At 39.5% G+C, this 16272-nt stretch overlaps 1 protein-coding gene across 4 annotated transcripts; it reads right to left on the bottom strand.

The window, feature by feature from the left end:
* Positions 1-1009: 1009 nt before the first annotated feature.
* On the bottom strand, positions 1010-15276 carry micall2a (mical-like 2a). 4 transcript variants are annotated; one of them, XM_043235941.1, is made up of 18 exons: positions 14915-15276; positions 14006-14054; positions 12189-12330; positions 11254-11582; positions 10861-10991; positions 10221-10733; positions 9562-9770; positions 9152-9230; positions 8475-8638; positions 8290-8385; positions 8113-8214; positions 6974-7035; positions 6728-6851; positions 5702-5804; positions 5429-5502; positions 4263-4377; positions 4115-4161; positions 1011-4017 (listed from the first exon to the last, which is right to left on the bottom strand). In XM_043235941.1, the coding sequence occupies exons 1-18, from the start codon at positions 15055-15057 to the stop codon at positions 3935-3937; spliced, it is 2565 nt and encodes an 854-aa protein (XP_043091876.1). In that variant the 5' UTR covers positions 15058-15276; the 3' UTR covers positions 1011-3934. The 4 variants fall into 4 exon arrangements, with proteins under 4 accessions (XP_043091878.1, XP_043091880.1, XP_043091876.1 ...); XM_043235943.1 differs by lacking the exon at positions 4115-4161 and having other exon boundaries at positions 1010-4017; XM_043235945.1 differs by lacking the exon at positions 12189-12330 and having other exon boundaries at positions 1010-4017; positions 14915-15004.
* Between the last annotated feature and the right edge of the window lie 996 nt (positions 15277-16272).

Raw genomic sequence — 16272 nt, 5'->3', positions numbered from 1 at the left:
ATCAAAACGTCGGCACCGAACATGTTCCCGCATTTGCCGAAACATGTGATACGAGATGAAATGACACTTTTTCTGCTCAGCGCAACGGCGTGATATCTCTGTCAGGAGCTGTGTGCCAAATGCAGGACATCTAGTGAGCCAGCTCAGATTGTGGGTGAAAAGAGACTTTGGCATTTGTGAAGAGTTTCCATATGTATCACTTCTGTTGTGAGGCCCGTTCCACTGATCCACAAAACCAGCCGAAAGGATAAAGCAGCGAGTCTCTGTGCCAGTGTAAGGAGCAGGAGCTCTTGCGAACGTGTAAAGAAGGAAAAGTTGCCTTGCCGCTGAGCAGAGTCGGGCAGAATCCTGCATTGGCACTGATAACATGCTTGGATTAGGGATGTTTAAGGGAAGGGAAAATTATTCATTTGAGATGGATGAAAAGCTGCACTTGTCAAGTCTCCTAGTCATGCACTTTCCATCTCATTCCCGGTAGCCAGCGTGCATATTTTCCCCTCAATGCAAATGTTCGCACAGTGAAATTGTGAGCACATTACCCCCTCTCTTTAAACACACCCAATGACACAGCCACTAAATGAATTTTTCCCAGCGAAAAATAATTTCGGGGTGGGTAATTGGAGTTTACCGTGTGATCAGAAGAGCGGCTTTTTATATAAACATTTTCGAAAAGTAAACCTCAAATTGGCAGGGTAGGGCAGGGCACAAGTACATCGGTGGAAATCGGTTTAGTTTTCAATGATGGTCTGGGACCCACTAGGGGGCCTCAGCACACAGCAAAATGGCTTAAAATACTACGAAAGAGTTCCAGCTATAAAATCAGCATGTAAGCTTACGTATTAGTGCATGGATTTCCATGTTCTGAATACTGGGAAATAAGGAACACACACACGCACACATACACGTATGTATGTATATATGTATATGTATTTGAGTGTGTGTGTATTTCAAATGTTAATAAAGAGCTAAAATAATTTGTGATCCTGGACCACGGGCTTAAGGTCCAATTTTTTCTTTTTTTTTTTTTTTTTTTTTTTTAAAGATTTATACATCATCTGAAAGCTGAATAAATAAGCTTTCTATTGATACATGGTTTGAACTCATGATTGGAACATTTGGAATTCATAATCTAGAATGAGGAATAAATATCTTCTTGGAACATATTTTACTTAATATCAATGATTCTCGGCATAAAAGAATGAATAAAAATATAAAAAAAAAAAAACATTTTGACCAATACAATGTGTATTTAGCTATTAATATTCCCCGGTGGGTTTTGTGATCCAAGTGTCACATTTAATTTGTTATTTGTGAGTCTAATAATTTAAATAAAAATTTGCCCAATTACAAAGAACCAGAAAAGAGCATTATAACCTCTGGACTGATTGAATTGAAATGTAAATATTTTAATAAATGGCCACTCCTACCACACTTAAAAAACATGTTTGATTTATAAAAATTAAATAAATAATTTTTTTTAAAAAGCAGCTTAGCTGTAGGAAAAAGAACACCTTACCGGGGGCCTTTGAGTCAAAAAGGTTGAGAACCATCGCTCTAGACCAAACGAAGCCATCCAAGCAGGGCCAGCATTTAGAATGCAATTACTAATTCTGAATCTTTCCTGAGGCCGGATGATACACTGAATATATCAGCTACCCTATACAAATATTATGATCCGTCTGATGAGAGCCAAGGCTCCAGTCTGGATGGCTAATAAATTAGAAGCACGCTTCTCGTTTACTCATCAGAGCTAATGAGGCTGATAAAATTACCTTGAGGATCATAATTACAGGCTAGTGGCAGAAGCGCTAGCACCATATCTGCAACACACACACACACACACAGGGGAAGAGAACAAACAGCTCAGCGCAGTGGCCGCCGCTGGACAAGCAGAGTTTGACCTTTATAATAAACCGCACGTCAGATAAGTGTGTAATGTATGCTTTTAATTAAACAATTAAACCGCGTTGCATTACACTGAAAGCTTGCGATGGCACCCGTGCGCGTCGCATTAACGCACTTTCCAACGAAAACACACAAAAAAAGGCTTAAGTACACTCCATTTTCAAATCCATTTTGTGTTAGTGACCTGCGCTTAGCTGGCCTTGATCAAGCAAATATGTAAATGCCATTCGGTTATGTACCAAAAGAAAGACGAGCGCGGGGCGCATGCGTGAGGTTAGCGAGGGTGCGTTTGAGTTCTGAAATACCAAACAAGTCGAACCCCGGCGTCCTTTATCCCTTCAATTTCATCAGACAGCTCATATACATTAAGCACTTGATCAGTAATGGCATCTTTTGATGGACACGGCCAGCGTGGACGCCTGAGAATTTCATTTCATCAGCCATTCACAGGACGAATTGTTTTACTTATGAATATTAATGTCCGCCTAATTTGAGGCTGTTGTTAATGCTTGTCGCTAGGAGCCTGGCAAATCAGGTCCCATTCCTGTTAAAACCATGTATTAGACACCCCCCTGACACTAAGCCCTCGCCTTTGATTCTTAATTGCAGGAGTGCGAGCGTTTGCAGGAGATGGGGCGCAAAGCTTTAATTAACTCTAATATCACACGTATTCAGTCTCGACTGTCACCCGCATCACGCGTGGCGTTCTGCACCAATATCCTCCTCGGCTCCTCTCAGCTAGAGAGAGATGCTGTTCCAAGTTCATGATCACAATTTCATGCATCTTAAATTGGGGATGGATGGCCTGTAAGCAGTGGCGTGATATTAAATGTGAGTAAATTATCTTAATGCATTTTACTAAAACCCATATTAAATGATGGCTGTATAAACGGCCGTTTTACAGCGAGAGCGATGATAGGGACAACAATTACGGTCGCGGAGTCGTTTTAATTCAGAACGAGAAGGAAACCGACTGGAAGTTCGGGATAAACCCGGGCATTGTGGCCAGTTCGGGTAATAAATAGGCTTTTCCCATTTAATGTTTTTGGCATTTGAAGTACATAAAATCTAAAATAAAGCTCTGGAATGCTTTAGGGTACGTATAAGAAATATCGTTAATATTTATTAAAGAACTCGTTTGCAAAGTAAAACGTACAATAAATAAGCACATCCAATTGTAAGCATCTCTCAAGAGAACTTTTAAAAACTTCTTAAAACATTCATTCTGTAGTCATATTTAAACACCGCGTAAAAAGACATCTTTGGACAAGACTATATTTCGTAGATAAGTTAAACGAGGTGCACTTTTAATTGAACTAGGTTAGAGGACTTAAAAAGAGAATAAAACCAATAATCCATGCCTTTCCAGCACACAAGATCCTCTGCCGTCTAATCTCCAGCTTGATTTAGCATTCTCAGGAATATAAAATAAGAAACGGGAAAACTCTGCCAGTGCAAATGCATGTGAGCTCACAGTGCCCCCTTCAGGTCACCGCAAGCACTGCGTCGCCAAGACCTCTAGATTTAGCAGTTCAATTATTTTTTTTAAGGGGTTAGGGTTAAATTAAGACTCTACACAGATTTTTGGATCACAGTCAAGTAGTGCGTTTCAGCCAGCCTTGGGCATCTGTTTGTTTATCTGCTAATATAAGTTACGGTTTATGTCTGAACAAGTGAGGGGGTGGAAGAAGACAGGAAAATAATAAAAGAAATGTTTTTGAACAATAATTATTCAAACTAGCCCACGCATTTAAAGTAAAAGCAAAAGAAGCATATAGGACCAATATGTTGAAAACTTAAAGCAAATGAAAAGAACTAGTATTAGCTTAAATCAAATAAGTAAAAAAACATAAGAGAAAAAAAAAAGTGTTTGAACAAAACATTATTTTGTTCCAAGAACTCCAACTCACTGAGTCACCTGACATAACTGTTATACTAATCCCACTTGTTTAAACCATCTGTGTCACCTGGAAAAATCTGAACTTCAACGAAAGTCTGGATGAGTTGACTCCAGCAGCTCTCAACTTCACTATCCCATTGAAGCTTTTTTACTTCTTCGTCTAAACAGCCTTGAGAAGGATGACTTGCGTTTGTTTTTAAACTTCTGAAGACCTGGATCAAAAAAAAGAAAGTTAAAAAAAAAAAAAAAAAAAAAAAAAAAAAAAAAAAGGTCAGGTCTGGTCTCAGCAGGGAGCAGGATAAGACTCACCCAGTCTTTGCATCATCTCATTCAACTGTTGATCTTCTTCCTCCTCCCTAAAAACGTGATATTACGTTTCCCAAAATTGCGTCACAGTTTTGCATGCAAGTAAAAGTTAACGACATTTAAAAGTATGGTATTTGACGTGGAGACTTACCTTATCCTGTCTTCCTCCAGCCCTTCAACAATGGCGTTCCTGTCATTCACTATCTTCATCAGTCTGTTCAATAGCTCTGTTTCCCTCTTCTTCTCATCCAAAGTCTTGGCATGTTCTAATATGCAAACACACATTTTATTATTTCTGCTCAGATGTTATGAAGAGTACAAGTGCAAAATTAACTAATACCGCTATTACATGTACCCTTTATTATAGAATAGGATTCAACGTTGACTTTCAATTTCACTTTGCATCACTTTTCACATCCTGTTAAATCACAATGCGTAATTACTAAAATCATTACTGATGACTTGAACCACAGACATGTCAGAGAATTGCTTCAATGTGTCACAAGAGATCTAAGAAAAAGCTTCACTTATAATTGGTGCCAATTTCTAAATGCAGATTTGCCATAGCAACCAAAAGGGTAAAGATACACCCCTTAAGGCAAAAAGAAAAACCTGCTTATTGCAACTTGTACAATTATTAAAATCTTATTTCAAAAAAATACATTTGTTTAGACAAATCATGCCTTATAAATTTCACTTCAGAAACAGCAACTCTTCTGGCTGGAAATTAAGCCAACATGAACAAGATTGTTGAACAAATTCAATTTTAGAGACATTAGCTGGGTCCCCGTCGAAAGTTGCAAAATTTAACTTCTGCATTAAACTGGAACATTCACGAATAAGCAAGTAGTAGGAGAAGCCACTGAATATAATAAATTACTTGTGCCCCAGAGCGAGCAAACGAAACAAACGCGGTCATTGCTTTTGGAGGTTCCTGCTGTTTAGAAACGCAATTGTGTAGAACAGTTCCGGGAGGCAATTATAAGACACTACTAAAATTACTGACTTTTTGAAGGACCATAACATCTCAGATGCCGGGCAACGAGATTGCTCTATGACAGCATACCCAGACTTGACCAAAGTCACTTTTTTGGCAAACACGTTTCATGCCCCATTACTGACGATAACTTTTCAAACAAGAGAAACTACTTCAAGGGAGAATTTGATTCTAAATGTGGTATTTCCATCAATCTTTTCTTATGCAATACTTCAAAACGTGCATAAAACAGGAAACACTGATACTGATCGCTTCAATCGGTTAAAAGGCTAAAATAGGAAAAAAGGTGAGCGATATTAGTTACCCTGGCTAATTTTCACCTGGTTTATTGATCAATCTCCTGAGCTCTCCTTCGACTCCAGGCTGCTGCTCCTCCAGATCTTGAGTTCTTGCTCTGAGGAGAAAAAAAAATAAGAGACTGCTGTAAGAACCGGTTTAATAGCGAACACTTAAGTACAATTGCTATTTTTCCTCACATATTGTGTGTTAATATTAAGCTTTCTGAAAATGTTCACACCTAAAAATAGCAGCCAGACAAAAGGAGAGAGAGAGAGAAAGAGAAACAGTAGTTGCTGAGTACGGGGATCACTTACATGTACATCAACTCTGACTCTCTCCGCATGTAGCTTTGTTTTTTCCGAATCAGGTTAAACCAGTCCACCATCAAGGGATCCATCAGCAGGTCCCCATGACCCTCTGTAAAACAGTCCAATGTCACCAAGGACACCAAGGTCCTAACTGCTCCATCCATAAGAGACACTCCACCTCGAGCCACAATTTAAAGTGCTCTGGAGACAGGCATCTCCAAATACTCACTTTCAACTTCTATTTGAGCTATGATTGAATTCTATTTGTCTCCTAATAGAGCACTGTAATGCGGTCTAAAAAGCATGTTTTCCATTGACATTGCCTTGAGGTGGTAGTACCAAAAAAAAAAAAAAAAAAGCCACATACAAAGTACAAATCACGTGCGCACACACAAACTTAATTTGATCAAGTGGAGGTTTCAGCTTTGGTGGGACCGAGAGGCAGTCAGGTTCTACGAAATCCCACCGGCTGCTAGCAGCAGGACAGGTGACTGGAGCAGCGAGTCTGGAGATGATATTACTGTGCCACGGTGACCTTGAAAAGAGCCAATCAAGTGCCCTTGCCCCATTCAGCTAGCAGCCTCTCATTGCAGCCCACCGCCGCTTCTCCATTTCCATCCCAGCATCCCTCAGGAGGAGAGGGAGCTTCCCCTGCGCCTCGCCTCATTTGGCCCTGGCAGCTGGAATCGAGAGCCCTTTATTGGCCACAGCCTTCCCCTAAAGGCTACATCCGAATCCTGACTCCCAGGTGGACGGGCTCAGCTAACAGGTTTGGAATGAGTGCGCGACTCGCAGAACTCAATGAACCACACACACACACACACACACACACACACACAAGGCTGCTACATGCCGTCTAAAGCACTCCTAATAGATCTCGAATTGCAATGAAAGGAACATCTGATGTTCCAAGAAGCTTTTGTCCTAAACAACCTTGGAACATATTGGACTTAAAATTCAATTCAGACTTCAGCTTGGAGAAATAAGGAATGCTTCTTTTGCAGTAAGTAAACGTAACATCTAATCTCAAACCTTCTTCATAAATGCGAAGCCTTCTCTCCAATTCCACCCCTTCATTCTCCAGATCGTACAGCTTGTTCTCAATGTCCTGCAACTCTTTTGAAATCTGTTCTGTTGTGATGTAGCAAGGCTTCATCTAAAAAAAAAGAAAAAACAAAACAAACAAACCACAATGTAACCAGAAAAACCATGGGAAGGACATCTTTCATTCAGTAAAGACATTCTTGAGATGATCTTAAAACTTCTGCAATAACTTACCGTAGGCAACCTTGTTTCATGCAGCAAGCCCTTTGTGGAAGAAATATTTCCATTGTTGTAACCTAAAGTGATAAATACTGCTTTTTAGTGTATATGAGAAGCTGAAGGCCAAAAAAAAAAAAAAAAAAAATAGAAACTGTTTATTTTTATCCACAATAAAGAGCTTAGGCAAATTGAGCCTCTGTTTTGCATACAGGACATTTACTAAATCCAAAATAAATAAAATAACTAGCCCTAAAAATTATAGCCATAACTTGCCACAGAATAAACTTTTTTTTGTTGTTTTTTTGTAGCCTTTCAGTCATATTGGCATGCGTTTGTATCATATTTTTTAGGACTTTATCAGCATTTCAATCAGTCTTGTAAAATAACCTGAGAACTAAGGTTTACTTAAAGTGGGAACTACATGCATTTTCCAACTTTAATCATACAAAGAATCAGTTCCAATATCATGGACAATAAGCATGAGTGCAGTTTGGGCTCCTCCTCGATGCATCCTAATATAAATGTTGTCATGTGTCTTTTATACATTGGAGTCTAAGTAAAAATATCAATATGCAAAAACCTTATAGTCATTTGTCTAGCTGGTGCATAGACTGTTCATCTGAAAGATGAAAGTCATGAGTTTTTTTTTTCAAAACTGTATCCTTGCTCTTCCAAACTTAGCAAGCATTTAAAAAAAAAAAAAAAAATTAAGACGTCTGAAAGAAGATGGCTTGGGGGCAAGTACAAATATGCAATAGTTTTGATTTGAGTAAACTCTTCCTTTAACAAAGCTTTTTGAGATTACTGGATGGCAAGTGTGCTTCAAATAATATTCATAAAAAGTTCATGCATTAACAGAACACAGCATAAGAAGCCATATTAGTAATGATTCAACGAGAATTGTTAATGTTATTGCCAATATCCACACCAAAAATGTACCGTTCACCAAAAAATTAAAAATTCTGTCATTTAGTTTCAAACCTGTATGAATTTCTTTGTTCTGCTGAACAAAAAAGGAAGATAGTTTGTAACCGGGCTTTTGAGTCACCTTCACATCCGGCGGAACAAAGAAATTCATACAGGTTTCATTTTTGGGAGAACTATTCCTTTTTGTATTTAAACTTAAATATCCACAAATTTTAGAGCAAGCTTACATGATGCCGCCGATCCGCGGCGAGGTTGTTTTGGAGATGAAGGTTTATGACAAGACTGAGAGGGCAGGACAGATGAAGAGATGGAATAGTCCGGTTTAGAACCTATGGATGGAAGAATAAGATTATCATAAATGCAGATCTTCCCAAGCTACAACTGATGATGTGGCTTGGTCTTACCCTGCACAGCACAGGTCTCTCTCAAACATGAGACAACAGGACTGAATGGCTGGAGAGGGGCAGAGAAAACTTGCGATGTGCCTGGTCCATTTTTAACTGAGTGGGTAAAAAAATAAAATAAAAACTTGTCAGCATTTGGTATTTGAGGAACAATTTTGCTCTTAATATTGATGAGGCCAGCTTACCACAGGTACCCTGCTGCTGCTCCCTTCTGGGCTTCGGGGTAACATTGATGGAGCAGCAAGAGTTGTTCGATATAGAGGCCGGAGCATTTTGGAGCATTGTCAAACAATGGTCACTTTTGTTTCTTCCAGAAGTCAAAGGAATATCCTTGGCATTATCTGGAGATCTATCAAAAGCAAACTAACCTTACTACATTGAAATCTAGTGGTGAAACCAAAAAAAAATTGCTAGTAAACTTGACATGGAATTAAATATTACACGCTAAAATAGAAAAACTGCATTTAGTTGCAAAACGACATGATCTAGGTTACATTCACGACGTTCAAATGACACCTAAACGCCAACATACAGTAAAGCAGGTCCTCACCCTCACCTCACAAAGCTAAAAGAACGATCATCTGAGGAAGGCAAAGTAAGAGCATAGCATTTCAGGGGAGGTTGGTTTAGGCGCAGCACTCCTTGGGACTGGTGAGGACTGGGGACAGAGTGAGCGGATGCACTCTGAGGCAGTCAAAATGCAAAGGAGGCATTCGCCGGCTAGAGGATGGATACATGAAAAGGCCCCACTGTCAGCGCTCCAGCTCTAAAGTGTCATTGCAACTCACACCCGAGTGACTCTGCCCGCTTCCCCTCGTGTGGATTAGAAAGCATTAGGGATAACTAGGCTGATCGAACTTACTTGAGTCTTGGTCCACTTGGAGCTGCCTTTGGCTTTGATCTCCAGTCAGTTGGGGCTTCGCAGCTCTGAACATCTTTGGCTGAAGCCGGGAGAAGAGGAAAATTACAGCAAACAAAAAGCACAAGCTGCACAATATCAAATTATGCCATTGGAAGCCATGCCGTCAAACCGAATAGACAAAAATAGTACAGCGGAAATCGGTTTTAAGATTCAATCTTATTCCTGTGGGCTACACGAAAACACAATGGATGCTGGCCCGTGGCTTAAATTAACCTCTTTCCTGCCTATATTCTCGTATCCTCCTTATTGCGTATGTTTATGGTAATATTTCCCCGCGCGACCTTTAGAAAGCATTTTAATAAAAAGAACACAATCCATACAAGCAAAGGTCATCTGCGAGTGAACACCACCTTTGGCGGTAGAAAGCAGCAGGGATGGAGGTCTGCTACGCTCCTTGCTGATGGCACTGAGGTAGAGGGATTCTCTGGAGTTTATGCCTCTACTGCTGATAGCAGAGCTGGTTGAAACGGCCTGATATGAGCTCCCTCCTGTAGCATCTCGTCCGTGTAACTCCTGCCTCCAGCTAGAGACTTCAGCTGAAGTGCATCTGATTTTTAGCCTGGGAGAGATGGTAACAAGTGTCACTTACATTTAGCATTCACACTATGATTACAAATCATGATAGATGCACCTTTACTGATGTACTGTACGCTACCGTTTAAAAGTCTGAGGTCACCAAGACCCATTTTGTTCAGCAAAAAGACATTTAAATACTGTTCATTTGAATGTGAAGCAGTACAACCATTTTCAAAATAGATAGGAAATGTTTAAGCAGTAAATTCTAAAATTTGTTTGATTTCTGAAGCATCAGCTGAAACAAACTACATTTAAAAAAATAAATAAATAAATAAATAAATAAATATATATATATATATATATAACACACACCAGGGGTGGCCAACATCCGTCCTGCAGAGTTTTACAGGTTGGAGCTGAACTATGCTCTCTAAGACAGACACTGGCCAGCCCTGCTGTAAACCATGACAGTAATCACTGGTTAGTCACTCACTGCCTCTGCGCTGCTAGGTCAGAATTAAGCGCATTGTTGTTGTTTGTGTTTCCTTCAAGTAGTTTTCCATTTGTCAAGGCACTGGTTCGGTCTTTCTCCTCCAACTTCAGTCTTGTGTTCTGATTGGTGCAGGACTCTGAGGGGCCTGACTGCTGTCTTGTGTTGGGCCGATGCTCTGCTGCTGGACCACTGGACTGAAAGAACTTCTGCCTGGCCTCCTGAGTCCTCTGAGCAGAGGCGGTCCACGACTGCGGAGCGGGACTGAGCTCCACCGGTCTGGGCGCAGCTTTAATGGGGGCAGATAATACAGAGTTGTAGCGCTGCGAAGACGGCTGATCTCCACTTTCAGATTTGGGCACCAAATCAGCAAGCGTAAAGCCACTGCTCTTAAAAGGCTTAACAGTAGGCTTGAAGCCATTTTGGCCATGTTGGTGAATACTGCAGACCAGTGAGCCAGCGTCCGTTCCCAGTTTATACACCCCAGATTTCAGTGTGCCATAGCATACACTACACCTGGTGAAAAAAAAACATTGCAATAAAAGGACTAAAGAGTGCAGTTATACGAGTTTAATAATTGTCATTAGTTACTTGTCCATTAGCTAATAGCAAGGACTCCCAAGCACCACCAATGAACACTCACTTAAAACAGCTCCGGTGGTAGAGTTTTCCATCCACCAGGTGTCTCTGGACCAGATGGACGTGGTTCCCACAAACCGCACACTCACCTTTCAATGTGCCGGTTTTATTTGAACTCTCCATCAAAACGGTTTTCTACAGAATAGAAAAATAAATTAAATATACAAAAAAAAATATTGTATTTTAATTAATAAAATACAAATGAAATATAAATAGATTAAATAAATTAGTGATAGATACATTAAATTATATAAAATGAAACATTTAAATTATAAGCAAAAACTAATCTCTCCCCAAGCTTAAAAAAATAAATAAATAAAAAATAATTCATTTTTATAACTAGGATTAGACCAAATCACTCTGAAACTGAATAACCAAGGGAAAGCTGAATTGACACCTTCTCAGCATCTCTGTGTGGTTGTGGAGATCTCGCTCCGAGTGGCGTGATGGGTGCCGGCACACATTTCTGCCCTGGAGATTTCAGCCAGTCCGTGCCAGTCTGTCGAGCTGGAGTAGGCACAATGTGCTTCTCTGGAGCACTTTTCTGGATGTTAGTAGATGGAGGACGGTTGTCTCTGATATTTTTTGGCATTTCAATTTGAGGAGGACGGTTCTCTGTATTTGTTTTAAGATTGTGGTTTTTGGCAACCACAGGCAGATTCTTCTTCTCTGATGGCACCTCCTTAGAGTCCTCAGCGTGCCGCTTGATACCTCCTACTCCCCCGACTGAAGAAAAAATGCCATTGAGAAGAAACACCAAGATATACAAATACATTAGCTAAATAAGTTACACACCAACATTATGTCTGCAGTATACGGAATGTGCACACTACTTTATAATTTTATAACTAGAAATATTTGTTATAAAAACCCAATGATCTGCTTCAGTGCAAGGTGTATACTTTTACATCGCAATAGGTGTGGATATATTATTAAGGGGCTTCAAAATAATGGCTGCTATCCACCAAGCTTGGAAGAGCCAGGAAACATTTAAAAATGTCCAAAGAAGAAAGTCAAATACACCTTGGATGGCTTTGAGGTGAGTAAAATATGGGGTATGAGTAAAAAAAACCAAAATCAGGGATAATTGGGTGCCTCTCAGAATTAAACATGCTATGTAATGAGGTCTTGTGACAGTTGCATATTTCCGTTAGAAATGTTTGTGGCACAATACATGCTTCACATACTGCATACTACACTACCCTATTAAACAGCGCGTGTTATAATGCCTCAACGTTCTGAACATAGCACAGTATTCAGATAAGACAATGTCCATGCAAGAAATGCCCTTTACTTTAAAAACACTGTCATGGTGGATAAACACAGTCTTACTTGGCGAGCGGCCGTGGAAGTAATTATAGTATTGTGAGACATATGTGAGGATGCTGAGTCTGTCTGGGACAGGCAAAGCCACCATGTCCTCGGCATCCAGAAGAGCTGGGATTCCCAGATGATCTTCAGCCACACGGAACGCCTGGAGCACATCACATGGCACAAATCAGCCATTAAGTTCACAGCTACAACACCACATAATAGGAGGACGAATCCATACAGAAACACAACAATCTGACGACCACAACGACGAAAAGACAAGCGCCCCGTGTTTATAACAACCGCTGAACATGCTCATTCAACATGACCTCAGACGATTGTTTCAGGCCGCCGGTATCACGCTGTGGAAACGGTTTTCTAGGGGAAAGGCACTTGGCCAATTAACTGTAAACACAGACAAGGCACAAAAAAAAAAGGAAGACGTCAGAAATAGAACAGGCCAGTAAGCAGCTAGATCTGGCACCACATCAAGACGGCCCGGGCAGGGAGCGAATAATGAATAGCACATTTCCTGTTCACGCAGCAGCCTGGGAACGGGGACAGGAGAGGGGGGAGACCAGGGCATTGTTTAGGCCTGACCTGGACACACTCATTAAATTTTACAGGACAGCTGAGGAGGGGCGGCATATCCTCCACGATGCAGCTGCAACTTCCTGTTTCTCTTTTGGGATACAGCACTGATACTACGACATAAACATTTTAAGTAAATACTAGCTGGGTTTGAACACAGCACACTGGTGGAAGTATTGAAAATTTAAATACACCATATTCTTTGGTGTTTAGATGCACAGATGAACTAGCATTTGTTAAAGACAGTAGTAGAACAGAGGTAAGTTAATCTTGACGGAGAGGATCGGGTGCCCTGTGGATGACTGTCACCCTTCTTTATAATGCATTAACTGGACAGAATCCGCACGGCTCGGGTTCAAACTACAGCCGAGTGCCGTCTATAGAAGTGGTGAGGGTTTGTAATAGATCTCAGAGTGTGTGGCTTATAATCTACAGTCTCCCAGGAAGCAATGCGAGGAAGAGCTCATCATTAGGAAAAAAAAAAAAAAAAACAGTCCCTGTTGTGCATGTCTTACCAGCTCATTCTCACAGAAGCACTTCCTGACAGGGAGATGAAAAATAATTAGGTCACTGGTCCTGTTCGGACAGTATTCACACACTCAAATGCAAATTTAATTTCACATGTAAAGCTTACACTATAAGAATAAAGTGGTTGGTTATACAAACATTTATACATGCATCTCCCTGCTAATCACTGTAGAAAAGTTTATAACTTTTCATTTTAAGCTTAAGCGTGGAATCAATACAATTAATAAATAAGATACAAATTGATCTAGATCTTGTAGTATTAGTTCATTATTCTGAGCCCTGAAAAATTAAATTGGACAACATTCTTTCCTCCTACCCAAGTTCACGGAGTACAAGCTTCACTTTAGACGTTTCACTCAAGGAAATGTTTGCAGAAACTAAAGGATATCTTTGTGGCAAAAGCAATGGCTGGAAGACTTGACCCATAAACAGACTCTTTTACTGAGCAACAAGTCTCATCCATTCAAGATCACATGCATTTCACGAGCTGTGAGAACAGGGTCTTAAGTGCTCTTGTTTACGTCGATGCGTGTGAAACAAGTTGCAAAAGGCTGGGTTACAAATAAACATCCAGCCAACTTAAAATTAAAATAAATTCTAAAAATGTGAATTATCAGAGGACTGCAGCAAACACACATCTGTAGAGGAAACAGCTAAAACGAACCCTGCATCGGGTCTGACGTAACTTCCTACGATCAAGGCCAAACAGAGTAACTTACCAAACGGTTGTTGTAATACACATTGTCTTTGGAGAGAGACTCAAAGTTTCTGAAAGAAAACAAGAACATGAGTCACCAGACAGATAGAAACCTTGAGAAGCGCTACAACACAATGCTGGTGCTAAAGTAAGCTGATGAAATATGTATAATAATAATAACAATAGTTTTTAAAAGTCACTAAACCTACAATATAAAAATTTCACAGTAGGCCTAAAGAAAAACAAACTGAGGCAGATAAATAATAAATAGTGAGCATATACTGTATTGGAAAGGTGACCCAACATGCCCATCAATTTTGTTATAAAATTAAATGTTCATTTGAACAAATAAAGAAAAGTCTGAATCTTGGATTCTATGATTAGCGTGCATTTTCACAAATTTTCACTTATTTTTGTCTTTATTAGTTTATTCATAGTAGTCCTGTAATGAAGCAAAAAAAAGAAAAACAACACTGTATACATAAAGTGACTTGAATATTGTCAGATGGCAGTAGTATAATCAAAGAAGAGTATAAGATGTGAACTACCCCATGCTGTCATAATTTCATTAACGTACATTGAATTGCATTTGCTTTAGAAACAATTTTTTTAAACTAAACTCACATCTAAACATAATTCTAAAGCACTTTTTCCTGCCATTTTTACAAATGATTTCAAGATGATTATGTATAAATGTATGTGTATATTTATTCATTTACTTTTTTTCTTAATTTATGCCCGGTCAAGTCAAACACACGTCTAGGTATAGTACAGTACTATATAAACGGACGCATAACTACTTCATATCCCATTTAAAACTCCTATTTGCCCCACATCCTTGAGCTTCACAATGTTATCCTCATCAAGACTTTAATGGTAATTCACACAGACTATGCTAACGAGTGACAGTTTAGAGATAAAGGACTCTTACATGAGGTCCGGTCTGAACTTGTGGATGAGAGCGCAGAAGGCCAGTCCATCTCTGAAAGAGGAGCTCATGTTGCTGATGGTCACATCTCTGTATCCCTCGCACTGATTCCTGCACCACTGCTGAAGCGCCTTGATAGCCGCCATCCTCCCCCAAAAAAGCCCTCACTTTACTGCCGAAACCCACGACAGACAGTCTATTAAGAAACACAGAGAGAGAGAGCTCGACGAAATAACGGAGCTTGGTAGAAAACGACTATAGAGACACGGCGGGAAGTCCCTATGAAAGAGTGAGAAGAGTTGAAGCGGATGTGTGATCTGTAAGCGGCGTCTCCTCAGAGCTGTTCACCACGGCACCTGTGGAACAGAGGAAGTGACGGGGGAGGAGTCTCAAATCATCTATAATTAAACGCTAATTGCTTTTTAAAAAATTATTTTTTAAAGCGCGTTTGGCTAGTTACTCTATTTGTGTTATATGGCAAGCGTGTCCTTTAAAAAGGAACTTACTAAATTAAGGACTACTCTAGAAAAACATTCCTGCATTTTATTTTATTTTTTTTAAGCTCCTATCGTGTGGGAAACTTAAAGCCTGCTGGTTAAAATATTAAATTCTAATGTGTAAGGACATAAATGGTTATTTTGTCATAAAATACGAATTAAGTTAAAGCAGCTGAAAGATATGCTTCAACTCTACATGTCACTTTCAGTAGGCCCATAGGCTATATTGATTTTAATTTGTTAGAATGTGCATTATATCATGGTATTCATGCTAGATGATAGATTTCCTCAGTGAAATCATTTTGGAAAGCTACAGCACAACCACGAATGATCATTTCTATTTCCCAATTTTTTTTATTTATTTTTTTGAAATTATATAGCCTCAAGCATTCCATCGTTTTAGATATTTCAGGTTAACGCCATTTAAGCAAATTTACTATCATTCAGTGAGCAATGACAATTTTTTTTTCTATCCTGTTAGGTTCTATCGAGTTAGTAAATAACAAAGCTATAAGTAAATAACAAAGCTAAAAGTAAATAACAAGTAGTAATAAGTAATAAAGCTTCACTGCCTTTACATCTAAAGACTATACATGTAAAAGCCCTGTGTATGCTTTATAAAAAGTGCTTCCTTAAACTGCAACAAAGCACATTCATTTAAGAACATTGTTCATAAGGTACTTCGTAACAAGAACGACCCATATTTTTATGACACATGCAGTGTAAACATGTAGTATGTTTATGATAAAACCACAGGGGGCTGCAGAGGATGTTTACAACCATCTGCATAAATCAGTTCAAATTATTGTTGCATGAATATGAATGTTTGCAATGGCCTCTTAACAAGGTCAGACTGTTCACCTC

The sequence above is a fragment of the Puntigrus tetrazona genome, chromosome 3 (genome assembly GCF_018831695.1).
Source record: "Puntigrus tetrazona isolate hp1 chromosome 3, ASM1883169v1, whole genome shotgun sequence".
Lineage (NCBI taxonomy): Eukaryota > Metazoa > Chordata > Actinopteri > Cypriniformes > Cyprinidae > Puntigrus > Puntigrus tetrazona.
This window is presented reverse-complemented; position numbering and strand designations above follow the sequence as displayed.